This window comes from Tamandua tetradactyla, chromosome 14 (genome assembly GCF_023851605.1).
Source record: "Tamandua tetradactyla isolate mTamTet1 chromosome 14, mTamTet1.pri, whole genome shotgun sequence".
NCBI lineage: Eukaryota > Metazoa > Chordata > Mammalia > Pilosa > Myrmecophagidae > Tamandua > Tamandua tetradactyla.
The window spans coordinates 70526807-70554295 of record NC_135340.1 but is presented as its reverse complement, the minus strand read 5'-3'; the positions used below and the strand labels follow the sequence as shown (position 1 = coordinate 70554295).

At 35.3% G+C, this 27489-nt stretch overlaps 1 protein-coding gene and 1 pseudogene across 8 annotated transcripts in view; one reads left to right on the top strand and one right to left on the bottom strand.

Moving 5' to 3' along the window:
- The window catches only part of CCPG1 (cell cycle progression 1), a 70011-nt gene that overhangs the window by 4870 nt on the left and 37652 nt on the right, over positions 1–27489 (top strand). For 6 of the 8 annotated variants that reach the window (XM_077127966.1, XM_077127970.1, XM_077127967.1 and 3 more), the window contains exons 2-5: positions 15067–15137; positions 22018–22138; positions 24685–24758; positions 25617–25821. In XM_077127966.1, the coding sequence (XP_076984081.1) occupies positions 15078–15137; positions 22018–22138; positions 24685–24758; positions 25617–25821 (460 nt within the window). In that variant the 5' untranslated portion in view covers positions 15067–15077. Of the gene's footprint in view, positions 1–3245; positions 3362–15066; positions 15138–22017; positions 22139–24684; positions 24759–25616; positions 25822–27489 lie in introns of those variants that run through there. The other 2 variants (XM_077127968.1, XM_077127971.1) reach the window with 2 other exon arrangements.
- Positions 12124–13050, bottom strand: LOC143656146 (large ribosomal subunit protein uL10 pseudogene; annotated as a pseudogene).

Here is a 27489-nt window from a genome sequence, read left to right as displayed (position 1 = left end):
TGGCTTCTTTTAGATTGAGGCAAAAAGAGATACGTTTATCTTCACATATGGCAATAGCTGCTTTTGTTTCCCAATATGAGGGATGTTGCATCATAGAAAACCTGTGGAGTAATTGTGTGTTGGCTCACTTTTCTTGCAGAAATTTTTCTAGATCAAAAAGTTAAACTGCTGCATGTAACAGTATTGCTCCCTCTTTCTGGGTGCAAAATCTTGTTCCAGATTATTAGAAGATAGGTGCCTGTCTTTAGTAATCAGTTTCAGCATTTTAAGTGAAATTCCATTCCATTAAGACTAGGAGAGTCTGCTTTCTGTATTATTATTTTTGCATACATCCAGAGGTAAAATCTGCAGCAGGACAGTCATAGGACCACTATTTAGAAGTGATAATTGCTGCCCTCTTTGCTCAGAAACTCGATCAAAAGCTGTTGTTTCTCTAGTGTTAGTTATCTACAATAAACTTCTGAGACCACAGATAGTAAACATCTTAATGTTTACTCCTTTAACTTGTCTTGAAAAACTGATTGTCTAGAAGTTGCTTAAATTCATATCCATCATTCATTGAATTTTAAATTAAGTGTTGTATTTTATTTAAAGAAATATTTACTTTTTCTCTGATTATAAAAGCAGTATATTCTCATTGGAAATTTAGTGGACATATTACATACAATTTTAAGTTTTTTTTTAAGATTTAAAGATATTCCTAAATTCTAATATGGCACATGGTTTAATATAAATATGATTTATTGTACATATTTTATGACTTTTTTTCACTTAATATACTATTGCTCTTTCCATGTCAAGACATGGATCTACTTAATCTTATAAATGGCTGCTGTTATTAGTTTTTTTGTTTTTTGTATGCTATATGGTGTGGGTCACATTTCGTTCTTTTCCATGTGAGAATCCCATTTTTGCAGCACGATTTGTTGAATTTTTGTTTGTTCATTCTTTTTTTGCTTGCTTGTTTTTGGGAAGTTAATGGGCTGGAAACTGAAAGAATTAATAAATAATAATTTCACTGTTGATTGAATTTTGCTTTCCAACTTTGCATTATAAAAATTGTTTTTTATTCTTATACATCTGTATATAAATTTTTGTACTTGTGAATATTTTTATGAGATCAGTTCCCAGAAATGGAATTGGTAGCTCATAGGGTATATGCCTATAAAATTTTGATAGTTATTGCAAAATTACCTCAAAAGGATAACAACATACATTTCCACTGTTATAGTGTCTGTTTTCCCTTTTCTAGCCTTTTTATCTTTATTAATCTTTTGTTATTAGTCTATCATTATTATTTTAAATCTAATCTTAATCAGTTAGGTATAAAATAATCTAATTTTTCTTTGTGTATCTTTGGTGGTAAAGAGCATCTTTTCATATTTATAAGCCATTTTTATGCCTTCTATAAATTGCTCATGTTTTTTGCTAATTTTCAATTGAATTCTTTAAGACTGTTTTCTTGTTTGTTGGTATACTTTATATGTTTTGAAAATTAGATCTGTCCTGCATGTCACAAATATTTTCGCAGTGTATACTTTATATTTATTCGTAGTGACTTTTGGCATACATTTTTATATAGTAAAACTCATTTTCTTTCCCTTTATGATTTCTGAGTTTTGTGTGAAGTTTAGAAAGATCAACCCAAGCCCATTTTCTTTGAGTCCCTTTGTAGTTTCATTTTGTATATTTAAATATTTGATTAATAGTTTCACCAGGGTGGTCTTAAAGTTTTTGAGGCCTGATATTAATAGTGCTGATCTCTTACCAGGGGAAGAAGAGATGACATCATTCTGAAAGTCTTTTGCAACATCAAACCTAGAAAGTTTAGTGTAGGCTATGCTATCATTCCCAAGTGATGCAACTTTGTAAAAAACTGATTAGATTTTCCCCTTGGGAAGCAGGAGAGAAGAGAACAATGAAATATGCTTTCTTTTTTGATTCAGAGGCATTTTAGATGAAAGTGGCTCTCATCTTTCAGCATCTCTTTCATTCTCTTTATCTTTCACACAAACCATAAGATGCTTTTGTACTGTGCTTTGAACATCCAGAACGGCAGCCAGCCAATATTCAGAATTGCCAGTCACATAGTTTGTCCATGACACTGTTTTTTGGAAAGTAATTTAATTTGGACTTCTGTTTGGTGAAATTATGCTACAGGAGTTACCTGATTGTAATGGCTAAAAAGTCCTGCAAGTGAACCTGTAGTCTTCTTCAGACTAAGGGCTTACTGGACCTTTCTGACCAAGAAGGCTTGAAATCAGTTTGCCCAGGGTAGTAATTTCGTTTCCCAGACAACCCAAAGGCCTAGCAGGTAGTAGGAATTCCGAAGCTAGGTTTATTTATTGCCAGGTTTTGGGGTTGGGAGTAATGTCAATATTGTAGTCATTGTATAGTGTTTAAAAGGTATTGATTGGTTCTTCACTTCAGATTGAGTTGGAAAAGAGAAAACCGTACATGGAGAATTCTTCTTTCTAGAATTGAACAGGAATGAGTACCCTTTTCTTCCTGAAGGTGGCATATATCTTACCTTTTAACATCAGAGGAGTTTGATATATCGCAGTAATTTTTTAAAACGTGAATTTGTGCCAGATAACCTTAAAGCAAAGTGACAGTAACACATATCAACTGTTTTAGATGATTTTTTTCCTGTATCATTTACTTTTCATTGTGATAAAAACCAAATAGCAACCTAAACATCCATCAATAGGTAAATAGAGTATGATAAATATAATGTTACATAGTCGTTAAAAGTCATATTTTGGAATAATTTTAAAAATGTCAATGTAGAAATGTTTTAAAAAGGTAGAAAACTCTATGACCCCAATGCATATGTAAAAATGTTTGGGAAGGTATATCACAGGTGAATTAAAATTATTTGCAGTGAATATAAACTTTATGACCTGCTTATTGAGAAGGACTTTTCCTTACATGCTTTTTATTTTTGTTTTTATTGATTTATTTATTTTTAATGTTTTTTATTGAGAAATCTTGATACACATACATTCCATACTTGGTGTACAATCAGTGCTCACAATATCATCACAGCTGTATATTCATCACCATGATCATTTTTTAGAACATTTGCATCACTCCAGAAAAAAGAAAGAACTCATACATACCATACCCCTTACCCCTCTCTTTCACAGACCACTAGTATTTCCATCTACTCAATTTATGTTACCCGTTGTCCCCCCAATTTGTTTATTTATCCATACTTTTTTACTCATATGTCCATATCCTAGATAAAAGGAGCATCAGACACAAGGCTTCCATGGTACACAGTCCCATTGTAAAAGCTATGTTGTTGTACATCGTCTTCAAGAATCAAGGGCACTGGAACACAGCTCAACAGTTTCAGGTACTTCCCTCCAGCCACTCCAATACACCATAAACTAAAAAGGGATATTTATATAATGCATAGGAATAACCTCCAGGATAACCTCTCAACTTGTTTGAAATCTCTCAGCCCCTGAAACTTTTTGTCTCATTTCTCTCTTCCTCCTTTTGGTCAAGAAGGTTTTCTCAGTCCCGTGATGCCAGGTGCTGGTGAATCCATGGAGTCCTGGCGAATCCCATGTTTCCAGGGAGATTTACACACCTGGAAGTCATGTTCCATGTAGGGGGGAGGGCAGTGAGTTCACCTGCTGAGTTGGCTCAAAGTGTCCACATCTGAGCAACAGAAGAGGTTCTCTGGGGGTTACTCTTTATTTATTTATTTATTTATTAATTAAAAAAAGAATTAACAAAACAATTAGAAATCATTCCATTCTACATGTATAATCACTAATTCTTAATAACATCACATAGTTGCATATTCATTTCTTAGTACATTTGCATCGATTTAGAAAAAGAAATAAAAAGACAACAGAATAAGAATTAAAACATTAATAGAAAGAAAAAAAAAAAACAAAAAACCTATACCTCACATGCAGCTTCATTCAGTGTTTTAACATAATTGCATTACAATTGGGTAGTATTGTGCTGTCCATTTCTGAGTTTTTATATCCAGTCCCGTTGTACAGTCTGTATCCCTTCAGCTCCAATTTGGGGGTTACTCTTAAGCATAATTATAAGTAGGCTTAGCCTATCCTTTGCAAAAATAGCCCATGTTTTGCAGGAATAAGTTTCATAAAGGGCGAAATTTAAGATCAAGAGCCCAGCCTATTGATTTGTTTGTCCCTGCTGCTTCTGAGAATATCAGGGATTCCCCAGATGGGAAAGTTTAAGACCTGGAGCTCATTGCTACTCCTGATCCTTTTAGTCCCTAAACTGAGTAAATGCTTGCATGTCGTCTACTGTAGAGATAATAGAATGATAAAAAATTAGAGATGAGAGATGAGAAGAATATATTGATTTTTTATGATTAATATAAATCAATTAACATTTTTATGTTTTTATAAAGACATTTAGAAAAATAAAATCTGAGCTTTTTATCAAAACTTTGAGCTTAATGCTAATCAGTAAAGGAACTCAAGGAAAAATAAGCCGTATAAGCTATCCTTAGGCAAGTTATGCTAAGAAATATAGACAATAACTGCTGTAAAGTCAGGGGAAGGAAAGATCATTATATCAGGAGAAATTATTGGAGGACAGCTGAGAGTTAAATTAGTAGAATTCAGAAGACAGGAAGGAGGAAAACATTTGAGGAAGTGGGATTTGAGTAAGTGAAGACTACTCAAAGACAAAGGGCTACTCAAAGACAAAGGGCCATCCATTTTGTGTTTGGAAGACAGCAAGTAGATTACTTTGACCAGATAAGGTACAAGCAGAATTAATTACTAGCAAGCTAGATTAGAGTCCGATAGTGGAGTAGAATGGGAACTACAGAGAATGAGTTCATAAATGTGTAGGATTTTATGTAATAGAAGGTGGACTTTATATGATAAAAGGTGACATTTTGAATCATAGAAGGATGGAACATTCAATAATCAGTAGACTTTCTACCTCATGCCAAAAGAAACAGAAATCCAGATACATGGATTAAATGACTGCGTGTAAAAACCTAAACACTGAAAATTAGGAAATATAGGAGACTATTTTTAAAACGTAGGGGTAGGAAAGACTTTCTAAAGCAAGATAGAAAGAAAACCGAGAATCTATAAAGGACACCCTATTTCAGCCTCTACGTTTGACTGAATAAAATTTAAAAACTTTATGACAAAAGAGAGCATTACAAAAAAGTGTAAGCTTTGCAGTAGATAAAACAATGAATTCATTCATGACCTAACTTATAAAGAGCTATTGAAAATTAATAAGGACAGTCCAACTGGAACATAGATAATCCACAGAAAAGGAAATAAGGATAGCCTATAAACATAGGAGAAGATGCTCAATCCCATTACGTAACCTGGAAAATGCAGGTTAAAATAGAGATCCTGGTGCAGGGGTAGTTCAGTGGTAGAATTCTCGCCTGCCATGCGGGAGACTCAGGTTTGATTCCTGGACCATGCACCACCAAAAAATAATAATAAAAATAATATAGACATATTTTTTTGCTCATGAGGTGAGCAGAAATTAAAGATGGTTGTTACCCTGTGTTGGTGAGGCTATGGAGAAACAGATACTCTCATAAGTTGTTAGTGGGAGTTTAGCCTTTGGAGAGCAATTTAGTAATATCTGTAAAAGTTTTTTTTTTTTTTTTAAGTATGAATACCTGTTGGCTTGTAGGTATCTGTTTTAGAGAAACACGTGTATAGAGGAATTTACAAAGAAGTTCATTTAGTGTTCTTTGTGAAATAGTGAAAAATTGGATAAAACCTACAGTATATCTGTACAGGAATGCTTAATTATAATGCATCCATAAATTATTTTATATTGTGTTATAATTTCCCTTTTATACATAAGTGAGAGTTTGCTGTACAGAATGTTCTGCAGCTTGTTTTTTTTAAATTTATTTATAATTAAAAATAAAGAAACAAAATAAAACAACATACATCATCAATAATTCACAATATCATCACTTAGTTGAATATTCATCATTTCTTAGAACATTTGCATTAATTCAGAAAAAGAAATAAAAAGACAATAGAAAAAGAAAACGAACACAGGAAAGAAAAAAAAAAAAAGATTATACCTACCATACCTCTTACCCCTTGCTTTCATTGATCACTAGCATTTAAACTAAATTTATTTTAGCATTTGTTCCCCCATTATTTATTGTTATTCCATATGTTCTACTCCTTTGTTGACAAGGTAGATAAAAGGAGCATCAGACACAAGGTTTTCACAAACTTGTTGTGAACCAAGCAGCTTGGTTTTTGTATTTAATAAGTGTTGGAGATTTTTTCCATGATAAAAGTGCTATTTTAGGAATTAAACAGGTAAAGTGGCAAATGTAGGGAGACTAGGGAGAGGGAAATCAATAAGAAGGTGTATTGTTTTGTTAAGCTGTTGGAATGCAATATACTAGAAATGGGGTGGCTTTAAAAAGGGAATTTACTAAATTGCAAGTTTATAGTTCTCATCCTATAAAAATGTTCAAACTAAGGTATCTTTTCATCCATAGAAAGATACCTTAACTGAAGGAAGGCCACTGGGTCTGGAACAGCTCTGTCAGCTGGGAAAGTCATGTTCTGGCATCTGCTTGTGGTCCCTTGCTCTAGGGCTCTGTTGCTTTCAGGCTCTGTTGCTGTAGGGGTTTCTCACTTTGCTTCTCCAGCGCTGACTTACATCTGTTGGCTTCCCTTGGTTCTCTCCAGGTTCTGGCTTGCTTAATATCTCCAAGCATCTCCAAATATCTGTGTCTCTGTTCTCCAAGTGTTGGCATCTTTGTCAGCTTTGCTCTCTCCAAAATGTTTTCTCTTTTACAGAACTCCAGTAAGTTAATCAAGACCCACCTGAAATGGGTCACACATTTCCATCTAATCAAAAGGTCACACCCACAGTTGGGCATGCCACATCTCCATGGAGATATTCTAATCAAAAGTTTCCACCCTACGATACTGAATCAGAATTAAAAGAAACAGCTACTTCCACAAGATTGGCTCAGGGTTAAAATTTAGCTTTTCTGGGGGTACATAGTAGGTTTAAACTAGCACAGAAGGTATTTTAGTTTCCTTGTTGCTAAAGCAACTACCATGCAGTGGACTGATAATTCATTGGCTCACAATTTTGAGGTTAAGAGAAGTCCAAAATCAGGGCATCATCAAGGTGATCCTTTCTCCCAGAAAACTGTGGCATTCTGGGGACTGGCTGCTGGCTGTCCTTGGTCCTTGGCTTTTCTGTCACATGCCAGTGCACATAGTGGCTTCTCCCTTCTCTTCCAGCTTCCATGGATATTTGGCTTTTGGCTGCTCTTTCTTCCTCTTTCTCTGTGATCTTCCCTATAAGGCCTTCAGTAATAAAATTAAGATCTATCCTGATTCAGCTGGGGCATACTATAACTGAAGTAAATTCGTCAAGGTCCTATTTACCAAGAGATCATACCCACAGGAATGGATTAAGAACATGTTTTCTGAAATATATAGCTTCAAACCAACCACAGTGGGGATGTCAGCTATTGATAATCAAGCTTTTGGAATAATCCAATTATAATTCCCTTCTTTAGTTGCAGTTTAAATGATGTAAATGATATATTATGCAGTTGAAAAATGTCCTTTCTTACATGACTGATGAGACGTACAGGTTTCCAGTTGAAGCTACTCACAGGCCAGGATCACTCCTGTGCTTCAATCCAAACTACATGCATTTATAAGACTATACTAAAACAAAATTAACAATGCTTTTTGCTTCTTCTTTCCTTGGTAAGAATGATAGATTTTTGTCAGTTTTTATTCGTTAAACACATAAACAGTCTTAAGAAAAATCTCATTAGAAAGAGGACCCATAGAAATGCGGGGATGGGATAGAATTGTTGCATTAACTCAAAGGACAGGCTTTCCCACCCTTTCTAATAGAACAGGTGAGTTGATAACTCCTTTTATTTTATGTTTTTACATCTGAAATTGAAATCCATGACCATTCTCCCCCTCATACCTTTCCTTCTCTCCTGAAGGAGAGAGGCAGATGACTTGGTGTTCTAGTTAGCTAGCTGCCAGAATGTAATACACCAGAATTGGAATGGCTTTTAAAGGGGGGAATTTAATGAAATGCTAGTTTACAGTTCTAAGGCCGAGAAAATGACCCAATTACAACAAATCTATAGAATTGTCCAGTCTAAGGCATCCAAGGAGGGATACCTTGGTCCAAGAAGACCAGCGATGCTCAGGGTTTCTATCTTATCTGGAAAGACAAATGGCGAACACAGTCAGGGCTTCTCACTCGGCTGGAAGGGCACATGGTGAATATGGCATTATCTGCTAGCTTCCTCTCCTGGCTTCCAGTTTCATGAAGCTCCCCGGGAGGTGTTTTCCTTCTTCATCTCCAAAGGTCGCTGGCTGGTGGACTCATTGCTTCGTGATGCTGCAGCATTCTCTGCTCTCTCTGAATCTTTTTCTCCAAAATGTTTCCTCTTTTATAGGACTCCAGTAAACCAATCAAGACCCACTCAAATGGGTGGAGACATGTCATCCCCTAATCCAGTTTAACAACCATTCTTGACTAAATCACATCAACCAGGGAGATGATCTCATTACAGTTTCAAATATATAGTATTGAATAAGGATTATTCTACCTTTTAGAAATGGGATTTATATCAAAACATGGCTTTTCTTAGGGGGCATACTTCCTTTCAAACCAGCACACTTGGCTTCAGAAAAAAGAAAAAAGAAAAAAAAAAAGGCACTCAGCTTCCTCGATTTCCTTTCCATCCATCTGTGATTATACCTGTATCGAGAGTTGTCTTCATGTTTTCCTTTCAGTGCTGAAAGTTTTCTGTTCAGCACCCTTTTTGTGCCCAGAAACTGTCTCTCCTTAGTGATCCATCTTCTACGTATTACCAAATTCTCCCTCCCTGCTGGATCATTCCTTTTTGACATGGAAGCATATTAAGGTCATTTCTGTCTTCAGAATTTCCATGTTAACTGTAACATCTAAACTCTGGCTATAGCTCTATCTTTTTTCTTTTTTAGGCAAGCTCCTTAGAAAGTACCATATATACTATATTATTTCAACTTTCTCTCCTCAGTTGCAAACCTCTATATCCGCTTGGCAACTGAACATTTCTCAGTTGGCTATCCTATAAACCATATGGATTTGGTATTGTATTAGTTAGGGTTCTCTAGATAAACAGAATCAACAGGGAACACTTGCAAATATAAAATTTATAAAAATGTCTCACGTGACCGCAGGAACGCAGAGTCCAAATCCACAGGGCAGACTGTGAAGCCGACTCTGATGGAGGGTCTGGATGAACTCCACAGGAGAGGCTCACCAGCTGAAGCAGGAATGGGGCCTGTCTCCTCTGAGTTCTCCTTAAAAGGCTTCCCGTGATTAGATTTAACATCACTAATTGTAGAAGACACTCCCCTTTGGCTGATTACAAATGAAATCAGCTGTGGATGCAGCTGACGTGATCATGACCTAATCCTATGAAATGTCCTCATTGCAACAGACAGGCCAGTACTTGTCCAATCAGATAAACAGCTACCACAGCTTGGCCGAGTTGACTCATGTCCCTAACCATGACAGGTATGTTCACAAGATATCGTATGCCCTGACACATCTTTCCCCCTAACACCCTTCTCTTCCCCTTCAACCATCTTCTCTTCTCTTCCTCGTACTTTTCTGTCCTTTCTGATTGGCTTCACAGATATATCCTACTATTCAAGTCAGAATACCTGGCCATCCTGATCTTTTGAAATCCATCCCCAGTCATTCCCCTTCTTCCGCCAACCCTCCGCTACCCTCCATAATTACTTTGCATGATGTTCTTCGAGTATTAACTTATCTACACTGATGTGCTTTCTATCTTCTTTACCTTTTGGGATGCCCAGAAAGCTCAGGAGGTGTCAAACCTTTGCCTCTTATCAATTTCATTCTTTTTAGAAACAGTTAAGTTAATAATTCAATACAGTTTTCACCCCTAGATGGCAGTAGATCTTTTTAAGATTCAAGGTATCTGTGAGTGTTTTTTCTACTCAACTTTATCTCAGGATGTTAAGGCAGAAAGAAGGTTAAAAATTACTCTGCTTTGAAAGGCATTATAGAAATAAGTCCCTGAAAACTATCTGGGCTTTTTTTTGTCTTTGATCAAATTTACAATATGGGAGCACTTTGGGGGCCTTTGCTGATAGCCCACTGGTTGGCCTTACATTTGAATTATAGACGTGTAGAGAATAATGTCTCCATTCTTTTCCATCATGTCTGATTCTAGAAGATGGAAACCTTACCTTTTCCGTAGTAAAATTAGCTAGTTAGGAATGATAAAGGGTACCATCTTAGCATGGAATATTCACTGCATTTGTACTTTATGAGGTAAAATTAATAATATTGCTGTTATTTGTTTTTAATTAATTAATTAATTAAAAAAGTAACAACAAATGAACAGAAACATTAACATATGATCGTTTGCTGTTATTCTTAATAGTTTTGAAACCAACCACTGAAAGTGTTTTAAAGTTACATTTTTATCCCATAACTCTCTCCTGAACTCAATTTCCAGCTACCTACTTGACATCTCCACCTGAATGTGGTAATAGCTATCTCAGATTTAACATTCTGCAAACCAACTTACTGATTTTCCTCTCATAACCTGCTCCTTTGGAAGTCTCATCTCAGTGGCCATTCTGTTCTTTTATTTGCATAGACCAAGAGTCATCCCTTGTATCCCACATTGAGTACATCAGGAAATCCTTGGCCATGCCTTGAAAATATATCTGTAAAGAGTTCACTTCTCACCATATTCACTGCTAACCACCCTGGTCCAAACTACCACCATCTCGTGGATTATTGCAGTAGCCCTGAGAATAATCTTCCTAATCTACTTTTGCTCTTGTGCAGTGTTGTGTCTGTCCATATGGGCTCTTGTGGTTCTCATACTTTCTTCGAAATGTTTCCTCTTTTAAACGATTCCAATAAACTAATCAAAACCCATCTGAAATGAATGGAGTCACATTTCCCTCTAATTTAAGGTTAATACCCACAATTGGGTGAGTCACATCTCTGTGGAGATAATTCAATCACATTTCCAAACTATGGTTCTGAATAGGAATTAAAAGAAATGGCTGTCTCTGTGTGATGGATCAGGATTAAAACATGGCTTTTTTAGGTTACATAATCCTTTCAAGCTGGCACACCAACCAAAACAATTCCTGCCAATCCTGAAGAATACCTAGGTCATTATATAAGATTCTACATGCACTAGAATGACTGCAAAATCTACAACCTCCTGATGGATCCCTAGACCAAATAAGTCCTGAAATGCGAAGGGGCCAGCCTTTCCAGAGTGTCAACTAGTTCCATCCCTTTATTCCATATTATCAACAGCCCCTTTCAACATGAAAAAGCTAGAATGGAAATAGCTCAAATACCTCTAAAGAATGGGAGAAAGATCAAAGGTGATAATGGAATTATACAGAGAAGGTTGGGTTTAACAAATGAGTATGAGTGCTGAATCATTATACTGATCATTCTTTTAGCCTCCAATATCTTAGGGCAGCTAGAATAAAAACCTAAAGCCGTGGAGTTGTAATCCATACCAGGCTCTGAAATGTGTTCTACAACTAATTGTTGTGATATATTTTGATATTTATTACTTTTATGTGTGTATGTTATTTAAGGAGAAGGAGTAGTATAACAGAGAAGATAGGATTTAGCAAATAAGTATGACTACTGAATCATTATATTGATATTTCTGTTGGCTTCAGTTTCTTGGAGCAGCTAGAAGAAAAAAACGAGAAATCATGAAACTGAATCCCATACAAAACTTTAAAATCAGTGCCATAACTGCTTGTTAAAATGTACTTAGAAATTTATTGCTTTTTTTGTCTATATATTTCACAATAAAGAAAAAATTAAATTCTTCCACCACAGCATTTTGTTTTCCCCGTCCCCATTTTATTTTCATAGCAGGAAATAAAACATCTAATATACCACGTAGTCTACTTGTTCGTATTATTTGTTTCCTCTGTGAAAGATTAAATGCACTAGACTAGACAATTGGGATGATTTTTTTTTAAGAGAAGTAAGCCTTTATTTCCTCATTCACAAATAAAACTAGTTGAGTTGGCTGCTTTTTGAAGACTAATCAGAGAGACCAAATCCCATATCCTTGTCCAACTCCTCTGACTCTTCCTTTTCTTCAACCTTGGCTGGGGCTGCAGCAGCAGGAGCAGCAGGGGTGGTGGCAGCCTCAGGGGCAGCAGCCACAATGTAGATGAATCAGCCAAGAAGGCCTTGACCTTTTCAGCAAGTGATGTTGTAATCACTCTCCACGGACGAAGCCAGAACTCACTTGTACCAGTTGATGATGGAATGGGGTACTGAAGCAACAGTTGGGTAAGTGATCTGCAGACATATACTGGCAACACTGCAGACACCCTCCAGGAAGCGAGAGTGCAGTTTCCTCTGTGATGTTAAATACTTCAGGGTTGTAGATGTTGCCATTAACACCTGCTGGATGATCAGCCCAAAGAAGGGACAGATGTTCAGCATGTTTAGCAGTATGGCTTTGCAGGCTCCCATTTCGTCTCCATCTTAATCAGCTGCACATCACTCAGAATTTGATGATGCCCCTGGAGATCTTAGTGGTGGTGCTCAAAGCCTGGAAGAAGGAGGTCTTGGGCTCCAGACCAGTGTTCTGGGCAGGCACAGTGACCTTGTATGGGGTAATGGCGCCAGCATGGGCAGCATCTGATACCTTGTTAGCCATCAGCATGTTCCTGATCTCAGTGAGATCCTCCTTGATGAACACAAAGTCCACATTCCCCCGGATAACAGTTTCTCCAGGGCCAAGTTGTTTTCCACATGCCCTCGGATGGCCTTGTGCATCCTGGTGTTCTTTCCCATCAGCACCACAGCCTTACCCACAAGGGACATGTGGATCTGTTGCATCTGCTTGGAGCCCACGTTGTCTGCTCCCACAATGAAGCATTTTGGCTAATCATCCAGAAGTTGAATCATCTTAAGAAAGTAGTTGGACCTCCAGGTCGCCTTGTCTTTCCTGGACATCCTGGCGGTGTGTCAGGGATTGCCGCACAGGGTTTAAAGATGATGTTACTCTCATGAGGATGCCTGGTGAGAGCAACTGAGGTGATTTTATCCAGGTTATTGCAATAGGGAGAAAGTTCATTAATGAGAAACATCTCAAAGGGAGGAACCTAGAGTTTTTTTATTACTGTTTTTTTAATTGAATAAAATAACATATACGAAACAAAGAAAAAAGTAATTTTCAAAAGCACACTTCAACAGATAGTTACAGAACGGATAGATCTCAGAATTTATCATGGGTTACCATTTCATCATCTCAGATTTTTCCTTCTAGTTGCTCCAAAACACTGGAGGCTAGAAGGTTTATTAATATGATTCAACACCCATCCTCGTTTGTGAAATCCCATTTCCTTCTTTTCCCAGTATATAGGGATTTTTGGGCAATGCCTGTTCTAATTTTTTCATGTTGCGAAGGGGTGTCCACACTAAAAGATAGGGGAATATAATCAATTGATGATCCTGGAGAGGTTGGTCCCTTTGGTTTTTAGGATTATTTGACTTAGGAACCCCCTGGGAAATTATATGTTCCTTGAAGGCACACCTAGTATGTGAAACTTTTATAGTGACTCAGTCCGAGCCCTAGGTGTTCTTAAGAGTCAACAGGAGTGATGTTGATTGGAGTTTGGCAAACCATGGCAATTAACACTATCTAACTGAAGCTTGAACAAGAGCAGCTTCTAGAACAGCCTCTTGACTCCATCTGATCTCTCTTGGCCATTGATACCTTATTTTATTATACTTCTTTCCCCACTTTTGACTAGGAAGGCATTATCGATCCCATGATGCCAGGACCAGGCTCGTTCCCAGAAGTCATACCCTAAGTTGTCAGGGAGATTTTCTCCCCTGAATGGCTTGTATCATGTAGCAGGGAGGGCAGTGATTTTCCTTTCAGGGTTAGGCTTAGAGAGAGGGGAGCCACATCTGAGCAACGAAAAAGCTTTCTGGAAGCAACTCTTAGGGATATTATGAGTTAAATTAGTGACTAAGTACCTTTTTGTATCTTATTTCTGTTTTTGACATATTAATTTACTGTTAATATTCTTTTCTGTAATGTGTTCTCGGAGTTGAAGAATCACTAATGAATGATTCAGATCTATATTTTTACCCTGTTTTCCTTATTTCGGCACTGTTTCTATTAAATTTTCTGCAGTACAGTTCTCAACGCTGAGCAGCAACTTGGATCTAACGTATTCATCACAGTGTATATGCCATATTAGAAGCATTTATAAGATTTAGATGTAAAAAAACAAAATAAGACACCATTCAATTTAATGAGCTTAGTTTTGAGATTCAGATAGAGAGAGGAGAACAAACCAGTTAGAAGCATTAGTGTATGCTGATGTAGGACTTGAGTCTAGGTTATTACTAATGGTCACAAGTTTCTAACCAATCTATGGTCTGTTCTTCTGCTTTAGTCCTACTGAGGTATTGCTGAAATGGTTGTTTTCATAAAAACTGACCATATTGTGCTTCTTCCCTGCTTGAAAAACTTAAATTGCTTCATGTCGCTAGATAGACTTCCTTTTACTTGGTATGGGAATTCCCTCCTACTTATTCGGCCATGCTGTTTTTACCCTACTGTTTCTTGAAAATGTTTGCCATTACTCTTACTAATTCTCTCTCATTTGCCATTGCCCCAACTCTTGACATACAGTCAACTATGGTTCTCCTTTCCCCTTACTTCTGCCAGGCCAACACCTACATTTTCTTTCAGACCCAAGTTTCTTTTTCATTTTAGTAATAACAACTGTCCAGACTATTCTAGCTTGGGAAGGTCTCTCTGTGTTTGGTATTTGTTCATGCATGTTATGTAATCATCATATCTTATATGGTAAACCTATGGGTGGGTTTTCTCAGTTTCACCTGGAAGGCAGTGAGCCATTTTTCATACTTTGTATCACATATAACACTTGCTGTTGCAGTTCATAGAGTTTTTCATAATGTGTCCCGTATGTCAATATGTTCTTATTTTTGTAGATAGCTGAAAAATGTCTGAAAATTCCAGTGATAGTGATTCATCTTGTGGTTGGACTGTCATCAATCATGAGGTATGTTATTTAATACTTCTTATAATGTAATATTGCATTGTATAGCACTCATGAAATGTGAGTTCTTTAAAGGCCAATATTTTCCTGCATTTGAGCATAAAGTTCCATTTTCTATAGCTCCGACATTTTCCTATCCACTTTACATTTAACTGCTCAAAACTTAATGGGTCATGCAAATGTTCTAAGAAATGATTGTGGTGATGAATTTACAACTATGTGATGATATTGTGAGTTATTGATTATATACTAAGAATGGAATGATCATATGATAAGAATGTTCATCTTTATGTGTTATGTTTAAAAAAAAAAAATTACCAAAAAAATGAAACAAAATTTAATGGGTCAGCATCTTCTACGTTATTTTATATTGCTTTCCTCAGCTTTACATGAGGCATTAAGCAAATGTTTGGTGAGGGTTTAACAGGTCCTGTCCTTTGCCTGTATTCTCATATAACTTTAAAACAACCGTTTGGTACAGATGGCTTTTTTAAAAAAAATTTATTTATTAATTAAAAAAATTAACAAATGAAATAAAAATTAACATAGATAATCAGTAATTCACAATATCATCACTTAGTTGCATAGTCATCATTTCTTAGAACATTTGCATCCATTTAGAAAAAGAAATAAAAAGACAATAGAAAAAGAATTAAAATGAAAACAAAACAAAAAAAGATTATACCTACCATACCCCTTACTGCTCCCTTTCACTGATCACTAGCATTTCAAACTAAATTTATTTTAACATTTGTTCCCCCTATTATTTATTTTTATTCCATATATTCTACTCGTCTGTTGACAAGGTAGATAAAAGGAGCATCAGACACAAGGTTTTCACAATCACACAGTCACATTGTGAAAGCTTTATCATTATTCAGTCATCTCAAGAAACATGGCTACTGGAATACAGCTCTACATTTTCAGGCAATTCCCTCCAGCCTCTCCCTTACATCTTGAATAACAAGGTGATATCTACTTAATGCGTAAGAATAACCTCCAGGATAACCTCTCAACTCTGTTTGGAATCTCTCAGCCATTGACACTTTATTTTGTCTCACTTCACTCTTCCCCCTTTTGGTCGAGAACATTTTCTCAATCCCTTGATGCTGAGTCTCAGCTCATTCTAGGGTTTCTGTCCCACATCACCAGGAAGGTCCGCACCCCTGGGAGTCATGTCCCACGCAGAGAGGGAGAGGGTGATGAGACTGCTCATCATGTTGGCTGGAGAGAGAGGCCACATCTGAGCAACAAAAGAGGCTCTCTTGGGGGTGATTCTTAGGCCTAAATTTTGGGTAGACTTGACCTATCCTTTGTGGGGTTGAGTTTCATATGAACAAACCCCAAGACTGGGGACTCAGCCTGTAGCTTTGGTTGTCCACACTGCTTGTGAGAATATCAAGAATTCAACTTGGGGAAGTTGAATTTCTCCCCATTCTCACCATTCCCCAAAGGGGCTTTGCAAATACTTTTCCACTCACTGATCGAATCATTCTCGGATTCATCGGGGCATCACTCTGGGCAAACCAACAAAATCTCATGTCCTACCTGAGATTCCAAGTACTTACGGTGTTCAATCAAACTATCTACATAAGTTATATTAGGAAATGCACTAGTAAAAATATAAATTTTGGTACAGATGGCTTTTATTCGTAATTTGCAGTTGGGAAAACTGAATTTTAAAGAGGTTTAGTGATTTTAGACAGGTTTAGCAATTTGGTTAATTCTATGTATCTAGAAAACAGCAGGCCTAAATTTGAACAGAGCAGAAAGGGGCATGGCAGACATGTGCTCCATTTACACTGTATTATGTTATCAGCAGAACTTTACAAGGAAAGGAGTATGACTAAAGCTGTATCACAAAATAAATTTCATTATGGAAGAATGATGCTGCATAATTAGTCCAAAATAAACATTAGTTTAATGTCTTACACTGGTAATGTATTGTCATTGTAGAAACAACAAAATACTGATGAACAGGAAAGATAAAATTATCTGTTCAAAGTTTTTATGGAGTTTTCTTTAGTTTTTCTATTTGTTTTTAGGATCTTTCCTTCTTTTTTTTTTCTAAAGTAAAGGCATTATTTTATGGAAGTTTTCATATGGTAAAAAAATAAGATTACTTGAGTCTTATTCCTAGAAAAAAGACTGTGACTTAGAAATTTAAAGTAGTTTCTTTTTATTATTTATCAAATGTCATGTTAAATAGTAGAACTACATAGCTATAGCTTTTAAAAACAAAATCTTATTCTAAAGAATCGATTCATTCAAAGAATAAAATTTAAAATATGACCATAATTCCACTAATCAAGAGATAGCTCTTAGCATTTTAATTCATTTTCAGGGCTTTATTTCTTTTGAAAATTGAATCATATAGTATATACAATATTTTTGCTACCAAGCATTTTATTGTAAACCTTTAGTTCTTTAGTTTAAAAAGCTTACTTTTAGAGGATATTTAATTTAGAAAATATGCTCTTCGTGTATTTTTTGTCTTTTTTAAATTATGAAATATAATATATACATACGAACCAATAAATTTCAAAGTACATTTTAACAAGCAGTTATAGAACTCATTTTAAAGTTTGGTGTGGGTTACAATTTCACAATTTCAGGTTTTTCCTTTTAGCCACTCCAAGACACTAGATATGAAAGAAATATCAATATAATGATTCAGCAGTCATATTCATTTGTTAAATCCTAACTTCTCTATTATAACTCCTCATTCTCCTTTGATCCTTTTCTCAAACTTTAGGGATATTTGCCAAGATGTAATGGAGAGGCTGGAGGGAACTGCCTGAAAATGTAGAGCTGTGTTCCAGTATCCATGTTTCTTGAAGATGATTGAATAATGATATAGCTTTCACAATGTGACTGTGTGATTGTGAAAACCTTGTATCTGATGCTCCTTTTATCTACCTTGTCAACAGACGAGTAGAATATATGGAATAAAAATAAATAATAGGGGGAACAAATGTTAAAATAAATTTAGTTTGAAATGCTAAAAAAACAAACAACAACAACAACAACAGAAAAAACCTTTAGGGATATTTGGGTTATGCCCATTAAGCTTTTCAGGTTGTAAAGGGATGTCAACAATATGGGATGGGGGATGGAACTGGTTGATATTCGTAGAGAAATTGGTACCTCTGGGTTTTAGGTCTTATCAGGCTTAGGATGCATCTGAAAGTTTTAGGTTTCTGAAAAGTAATCTTAATGCATGCAACTTTTGTAGGATCTCAGATTGAGCCCTGAGTGTTCTTTAGGGTTAACAGGAATGGTGTTGGTTGGGGTTATTAATGATATTTAGGTGAAGCTTGCTTAAGAAAGCCTCCAGAATAACCTCTTGACTCCATTTGAACTCTCTTAGCCACTGATACCTTATTATTATTTTTTTTTGCTTTTTAAAAATTTTTAAGTTTTATTTAATTTTTTTAAATACCAAAAAAACACCAAATAAACGCAAACATTCCTATTTTGATCATTCCATTCTACATGTATAATCAGTAATTCACAATATCATCACATAGTTGCATATTCATCATCAGGATCATTTCTTGGAACACTTAACATCTATTCAGAAAAAGAAATAAAACGAAGACAGAGAAAAAAAAATTATACATACCACACCCCTTACCCCTCCCTTTCATTGATCACTAGCATTTCAAACTAAATTTATTTTAACATTTGTTCCCCCTATTATTTATTTTTATTCCATATGTTCTACTCGTCTGTTGACAAGATAGATAAAAGGAGCAACTGATACCTTATTTTGTTACATATATTTTCCCACTTTTGGTCAGGAAGGCATTGTTGATCCCACAGTGTCAGGGCCAGGCTCATCCCTGGGGGTCATGCCCCACATTGCCAGGGAGACACATCCCTGGACATTATGTGCCATGTAGGGGGGAGGATAATGATTTTACTTTCAAATTTGGCCTAGAGAGAGAAAGGCCCCATGTGAGCAACAAAAGAGATTTTCTGGAAGTAGTTCTCAGCATAATTATAGGTAGGCTTAGCTTCTCTGCTACAGAAATAAGTTTCATAAGAGCAAGCCTCAAGATCAAAGGCTTGATCTGTTAAACTTGAGAGTCCCTAGTTTTTGAGAGAGTATCCTGGGTTTCCCAGGTGGGAAAGTTTAATAGTTCCATTTTTTTTTTTTTTTGCATGGGCAGGCACTGGGAATCGAACCCGGGTCTCAGGCATGGCAGGCAAGAACTCTGCCTGCTGAGCCACTGTGGCCCACCCTAGTTCCATATTGTTTTGTCCAGTCCTTCAAGAGACTTTGCCAATACTTTTTAATTATCTGCCTAACATATTCTGGGATGTGTCCAGGTATTACATTAAGCTGTATAGAATTAGAAGCCCTTGTTCGCATTCTGGACTCCATGTGTTTGGGTTGTTTAAATGAACTGTCCAGAGGTTAGATTGTGTGTACAGAAAATTTAGGTTTTAGACAAAATAAAGCTTTCTTCCTTTAAATTATATTAATTCGAAATTACTTTGATAATTTGTTTAAAAAATTTATCATGTTCTAGAAAACATCGACAGAAAACTGATTACTTTTTCTGCCCAAAAGATTCAAAATTTAACAGCAGTTATAGTAGTTGAGACTGAGGTTTTTTGTTTTTTTTTTTAACCTAAATCATAAATGACCTTTCTGTTTTGGACCTGTTTTCTACAAAGCTTAGATCAACTCCCATAGCACCTTATCCTCCTTCAAGGATAATAAATAGTATAGGAGCAAGACAGAAAACTTCTGGTACTTAGCCTGTGTGTCATTAGGAGAGTTTTCTGTATTAGAGCTATCCTCTCACAGGATTAGATTATCCTTTATAATTTTATCCTTCTTCCTTCATATCTAATTACCAAGTTCTACTCTTTCTTGCTAATTAATGTCTCCTGCATTGTTTTATTTTCCTTTTCCATTGCCCTCTTTTGGTTTAGGCCATAACTGGTCTACCCTGCAACTCCCAATCTGATCCCAACCTTGCCTTTGCTTCTACCATTCTCCTACCTCTGAAGGCAACCCCAAAGTCTCATATTCATAATTTTTTCTAAGGCATAATTCCTCCCATGAATTCTTTTTAACTTTTGCTGTTTTGAGTTACTTAGCAGAAAAGTTTAAAAATTGGATTTCATGGATCAGTAAACTGTAGAAAAATTGGGAGGGAAGATCAATGTTAGTGGTTAACTTAATTTTGTCAATCAAGACATGAGAGACGAACTCCTAAGATCTCTACTACTATTTTACTAAAGAAAGGAGCAGTTTGAAATCAAAGTAGGGACAACCTCAAAATAAAGGTTAGTCTAAATTTTTTTAAGGAAAGGAGACTCTGTTATCCTAATACTTTAATTTATTAGAAATTTTTATTATGATAACATATTTAACAAAATGTACCTTTTTAAGTGTACAATTCAGTGGCATTAATTACTTTGCAATGTTTAGTTTCATTACTAAAACTTTTTCATCACCCAAAATAGAAACTGTTGAGTTGTTAAGCAGTAACTCTCATTCCTCCCACATTCTAGCCCTAATGACCTCTACTCTACTTTGTGTGAATTTGCTTATTCTAGATACTTCAGATATGTGGCATCATATAATATTTGTCCTTTTGTGTGTGGCTTTCACATAGCATAAGATTCATCAGTATTGTAGCATGTATCAGAACTTAATTCTTTTTTATGGCTGAAGAGTATTTCATTTTATGTATACACCACATTTTTAATCCAGTCATATTTTAATGGACACTTGAGTTGTTTCCACCTTTTGGCTATTGTCCGTAATGCTGCTGTGAACATTGGTATATAAGTATCTTTATGTCCCTGTTTTCAGTTCTTTTGGGTGTATTCCTAAGAATTGCTGGGTCAAATAATTCTGTGTTTAACTTTTTAAGGATCTGCCAAAGTATTTTACACAGTGGCTACACCATCTTCCATTCCCACCAGCAATATCAACACTTGTCATTTTTTTGTTTTATTCTTTTATTTAAGAATAGCCATCCCTGGGTGGGCCACGGTGGCTCAGCAGGCAAGAATGCTTGCCTGCTATGCCAGAGGACCTGGGTTCGATTCCTGGTGCCTGCCCATGTTAAAAAAAAAAAAAAAGCCATCCTTGTGGTTGTGAAGTAGTATTCTTTATGGTTTTTGTTTGCATTTTCCTAATGGCTAATGGTGTTGAGCATCTTTTCATATGCATTTTGGCCATTTGTATATCTTTGGAGAAATAGCTGTTCAGATCCTTTGGCCATTTTTAAAAATTGGGCTATTATGTTTTTGCTTTTGAGTTAATGCTTTTATTTTAATCTATGCCCTTAAGTATTTTTAATTATGAATTTCATAGGAAGAGGGTGGTGCAGTGGTGGCTCAGTGGCAGAATTCTTGCTTGCCATGCCAGAGACCCAGGTTCGATTTCTGGTACCTGCCTGTGCAAAAAAAAAATTGCTTAAATAAATTTCATAGTAAGTGATATTTGCCATGTTAGCTTGGTTCTCTGTTTGAATTTTGGATTTGAGTTTTTTGTATTCCACAACTGCTAGCAAAGTACCTTGCCTACAGTAATGCAAATGTTGAGTTAAAGTAAATTAGTAGAAATAGCTTGGGTTGGAAATTTTTTAGCTTCTAAGATTCAAATTCATTGCTTAATCTCTGAAAATACATTATTAGTCAGAGTATTTGATGTTGGGCCTGTCTTGACTTAGAATCTAAACTTCCATTCTTTTATTTCCCCTGCTGTAGGTCTTTTTATGGACTGAAATGAATAAATGTGAATCAGTATAAATACCATTCCCTTTGAAGTACTGCAGCACCTGCATCTTCATGCAGTCAGATCTTTGAGCAGCTGATAAGCAAACACTTTTGATAATTATCACTTTTTTTGTAGGGGTCTGATATAGAGATGGTGAATTCCAAACACGCTGCAGCCAATGACAGCCACGAGCTCACTCCAGAATGTTCATCTTTAGAGCAAGAGGAGCTACAGGTCTTGCAGTTAGAGCAGGGAGGTAAGTTGTTAAAAAAAATTTTTTTTATAGGGTATAGTATGGGTGACATGAATTTTCCCTTATTCCCAGGTGGACAGTCTTTCTGACTCATGTAAGGGATCTCTTAGATGTCACTGATGGATTAGACTTTTAATGAGAATTGGGTAGGCAGGCCTGTAGAACCCAGTGGCACCAACCTACCTCAGGGATTTATTGATTCACAGTAGTATATGTTTGAGAAACAGGTACTCTTTGTTACCACTGACCAAATACTATGTAATATGATTTAACTTGGATTTGTTTTGGCAGTTTAATTTACATTTACTTTCATTATTAATGTTGATTAAGACTAGTAATGTATAAAATTATTAATTTATCACAAGAGTTTTACCAAATTTTCCACTTATTTTATGCTTTACAGTACCCTGGTTAGTAGTGGCAAATTGGTATTTGATTACTGTATTACATCTGTGTTATTTATACTTTCTGTGGAGTTTGATACCTGTGTTAATTATGTTGAGAAATACTCCCAAATAATTAATGCATTCTTTATGCTTATATTTAAATTACATCTTGGACTCGTTAAAAGTAATTGCATTAAAATTTGAACTGAACAGAACATTTTCCCTTTAGGAAAATAAAGGATGTGTTCAGGTAAAAAATGTAATAGATTAAACCTGTTAATTTTTTTCAACTTATGTGTTGATTAATATTTTGATTTGAACAGTGATTGTCATCTTTTATGGGTCGGCATCCTTTTGAGGATCTGAAAACTATGGGCAGTCTTTCCCAAGAGACGCATATATTCACATACATGAACCCAAGTACATCTGTGTTGAGGAGTCTCATCCAAATTAAGTTAATATTCTATTAGGAGCATGAAAATGGTGTTTTTTCTTTTCTTTTTGTTCCCTTCTATTTTTTGGAGAAATTAAATTACTTAAGAAATGTGTGTGAGTGGAAGGAAAGAATGATAAGCAAAAGAAATTTACATCATGTATAATTGTTTTATCTAGAGGTGGTTACTATTAACATTTGGCATATGTTCTTTTTTATGTTTAAATTTTATGTTTTATTATATAGTTTTAATATTATTTTAAACTTTTGTTGACATTATATAGCCCTTTTCATTAAAAGTGCAGTATTAGAAACTCAGTATTCTATTTGTACATTTTTCCATTGAGATTCTTATAAAATATAATTTCTGTACTGACATTATCTTGTTTTTCATATTCTTTGAGTCTTTGTTTTTTATAGTTGATTTCTGTTGTTAAGCATTTATAATTTGAAGCCATAGTTTTGATTCCTATGTTAGGCATTAACAGTCATTAGAATAGTGGTACCTTTAGGAATTTTGAATGAACTTTTAAGAATTCAGGAATTGTAACACTGAGTATCTTGAGGATGAGTTTTCCATATTAACAGTTTTTTTAAATAATTTTTTATTGAGAAATCTTCACACACATATTTTCTATACATAGTACACAATCAGTGGCTCACAGTATCATCACATAGTTGTGTACTCATCATCATCATTTTTTTGAACATTTGCATCACTCCAGAAAAAGAAATGAAAAAGAAAAAAGAAAAACTCATACATACCATACCCTCTCCCTCCCCATCATCGACCACTAGCATTTCCATACCCCCAATTTATTGTAACCTTTGTTCCCCCTGTTATTTTTTTTTATCCATACTTTTTACTCATCTGTCCATACCAGACAAAAGGAGCATCAGACTCAGGTCACATTGTAAAGGTTATAACATTATATGATCATCTTCAAGAAACAAGGCTATTGGAACACAGCTCAACAATTTCAGATACTTCCCTCTAACCACTTCAGTACACCATAAACTGAAAAGGGATATCTATATAATGCATAAGAATGACCTCTGGGATAACATCTTGACCATATAAATTAGGAAATGCAATACCCAAAATAGAAATTTTGCACCAAAAAAACTTCACTCCCTTTAGTCTCACACAAAAGTTGAAGTTTTACAACATGGATGATATCATTTACCCAGTCTTCTAATATACCTTAGTCCTATCCAGATCAGCTTCGTTCATATCTACTTGATGTCTGATCACTTTCAACTTTTTAAACAGTTTCTGTATGGGGTACTGCTCACTTTCATGGCTTCAGAGCTCTAACCGTGAGTCTCATGTGTCATAAGTACCCAAAGTTTCTGGGAAAGACCAGGTTTATATACAAACAGCTCAATATCTCAGAATTTAGAATTAACACATATTAACAAGTTTTACACACACCTTTGATTATGTACTTTGGCATTGTAAGGTAGAGATTTTATTTACTTTGTCAAAGTTGCTTCAGTTTGACTTCTTAATATTAGGTCTTAAATGAGTTCAGCTCAGTATCTAAAATTATCCCCTGACAGTTTCACATAATTATATTTGAAATACAGGGATCTTATTTCAAAAGTGAGTGGCCATTATAATTAAATGTGTAGATTTTATTTATCTAAATTATAGTTATATGTAGTCTACAAAAAGCCAAAGTGTTTTAAATGAAGAAATAATTTAATCGATCTCTTCTCTGTGTCAGAAAGCAGCCAGAATGGCACAGTCTTAATGGGAGAAACTGCTTGTACAACTTTGGAGGAAACGTCAGCACTTGAGGTAAACTTGTATTTGACTCCATGGATATATGATAAATAGTATTCCTTAGAGAATACTAAAACAATGTTCCTTAGAGAACATTAATTAAAGCTTTTATTTCTAGTTATACCTTCTATTCATATTAGAATTATAAGCAACTTTCATTGAAAATTTTGAGATTCCATGGTTGGTCAGTTTTAAGGATAAAGCTAGCTACTATTTTGAGTCCAGATTCAGTGAGATGCCTTACTTTAGAAAAGTGATTTGGTAATGTATTAAAGAACTGTTAATTTAACCTGCAATGTAATTTTTCTTGAAAGTAGATTGCGTTCTTGAATTATATCACAAAATTAAACTTTTAGGGTTCATACATAAGATGAAAGTTAGTTTTTAAAATTCATAACACTAAATCTTGGAATTTTACTTGACTTCTAGATAAAACTAGGACTACATGATCATTACAAGGCATAGCTGTTGAAATTTATTGCATACTTAACAGGAAAGTTTAATTAGTCATTCATGGGCTCCCTGACTGCGGAGTTATGCTTAAATAAACCCTTAGAAGTTGCGAGAGGATTGACTTCCTGTCTCTGGTTAATGTGGAACAGTGGCAGGCTGCTTGACTTCTGTAGCCCAGGAAGAGAAGGGAGTGGTATAACCTGATGCTGAGAGTCACCAAGGATTTTGACAGTGTTTTCAAGCTAAAAGGTGAATCTTGGGCTGTAGTCCTTTCATATCAGGGAGAAAGCATATCTTCTCTTTTAGCCTCAAACTACGATAACACTTAGTACCATTATCTATTTTAAACTGTGGAAGATATGAGGTTGTTAAATAATTGTTGAATTTACCATCTCTAAAATTAAGGTTTTTTTTTTTCAGATAGGGGAAGAAAAATCATCTGAAGACAATATCTGTTTTGGAACTGTCAGTGATGATTCTGATATTGTTACCCTTGAGCCACCTAAGTTAGAAGAAATTGGAATCCAAGAAGAATCTCTAATTGTTAAAGAAGTACAGAGTCCAGAAGATTTTAACATGGGCTCTTCCTCTAGCAGCCAGTATACGTTCTGTCAGCCAGAAACTGGTAAGAACTATATGAAGATAAAGAATACACTGATAAAAGAGACTTAAGGAGTATCATAACCACATTTTAATACTGTGGCCTGTTTTCTAACACTGGATCTCAAATTTTGAATATTTTTGGATAAAACTCGACAAAGTTTATGTAAAAATTGTTATATCTAGAGATTTTCTAGACCCTGTGGCCTAGAGCACACCGATCCTTTCCTATAACAGTAGAGACGGACCATCTTTTTCAGTAAGTAAAAGAGAAAAAAATACGTCTTCAAAGAGATGATGTTTCCAGCACTTTAAAAAAGCATTTGGCATTTTTTTAGATTTTTAGAAGCCTGGGAGGTTGAGCCATTACATCTGAAAATAGGAGAATGTTAAAAATTTTGCTTACAGTAGTGCAAATTTTGTATTACAGAAATAGTGAAAAAAAGTTCTTATTGAAGTCTTTCCTATCCAGCCAATGATCAGTCATTCAACAAGCATTTATTGAGTTCTTACCACATGCCAAACAAGATTCAAGGAGCTGGTGATACAGTAGTATCCCAAAGCCCTGACTGTTGGGTCTTTGACTTTAGATTGTTAGGAAAACATACCTGTTACAATCACATTCTTGATGCAATTAATGCCCATTGTTCAGATATACTCATTTAGGGATTAAAATATGAGTTGCTGAGCTAATTCCCTCCACAATTCTTTGGTTCAGTTATAGAAATGTATATAATATCTTTCTAGGTATATAAATATTCAGACTTAAAATTGCTGGAAAATAAAGAAATAGACCTTTAATTAACCCATGCTTATTAACCCACAATTATAGTTTAAGAATGAATTATAGGAGTAGTGACACTTTAGGGCTTTGCTAATGATTCCAGGAATTTCCTAATTTGAGGTAAATACAGGAACATCTCTGTATCTGCTGATGGAAACTTCAAATAATTTTTTAAAGATTTTAGTGTTCTTTTTTTTTTTTCACATGTTCAGGCACTAGGAATTGAACTCAGGTCTCTGGCATGTGAGAACTCTGCCACTGAGCCACAATTGCCCACCCTTTAGTGTTCTTTAGTATTAACATTTAGCAACCAGAATCAGACAAGGTAGAATTTCTGTCATTCCAGTTTTAGCTCATGAAATGTCAGGTGGAAATTCTTTGCTATTTGATTTAATGATGAGTTATCTCAATGCGTACATCAGTAGTTTGTGTATAAACAAGAGCTTGAAAATACTTTATTCGAACTATCTGAATTCTCATCTGGCATTCTGAGTAGTCACAGAATACTTAGTACATTTGTTTACGAGGGCTTTATTAACTGTTAGATTTTAGAATCCTTTTTGGTCAGCAGATTTTACCACTTTCTAATTCAGGATTATTCAAGTAATCTCTCCTGCCTCTCAAACTACAGATGCTCCTTTCATTTAAGAATATTCATAGGCCAGAAAAGGTAGTCAAATTGGAGGAGGATGAATGCAGAGGATTTTACGGAGACATTTTAGTAAGTGACATTACACACCTGATTTTTTTATGAACTTGGACACATTAAAGTCCATTATTCAAGGTTTTTTTAAAAATATCAAATCAAAACAACATACAAACATGAACATTCTTAACATACAAACATTCCGTGCCATTATTCTAGCTTTTATCTTCTTTCTAAACTTGGCTTTCTTGGGGGGAATTTTG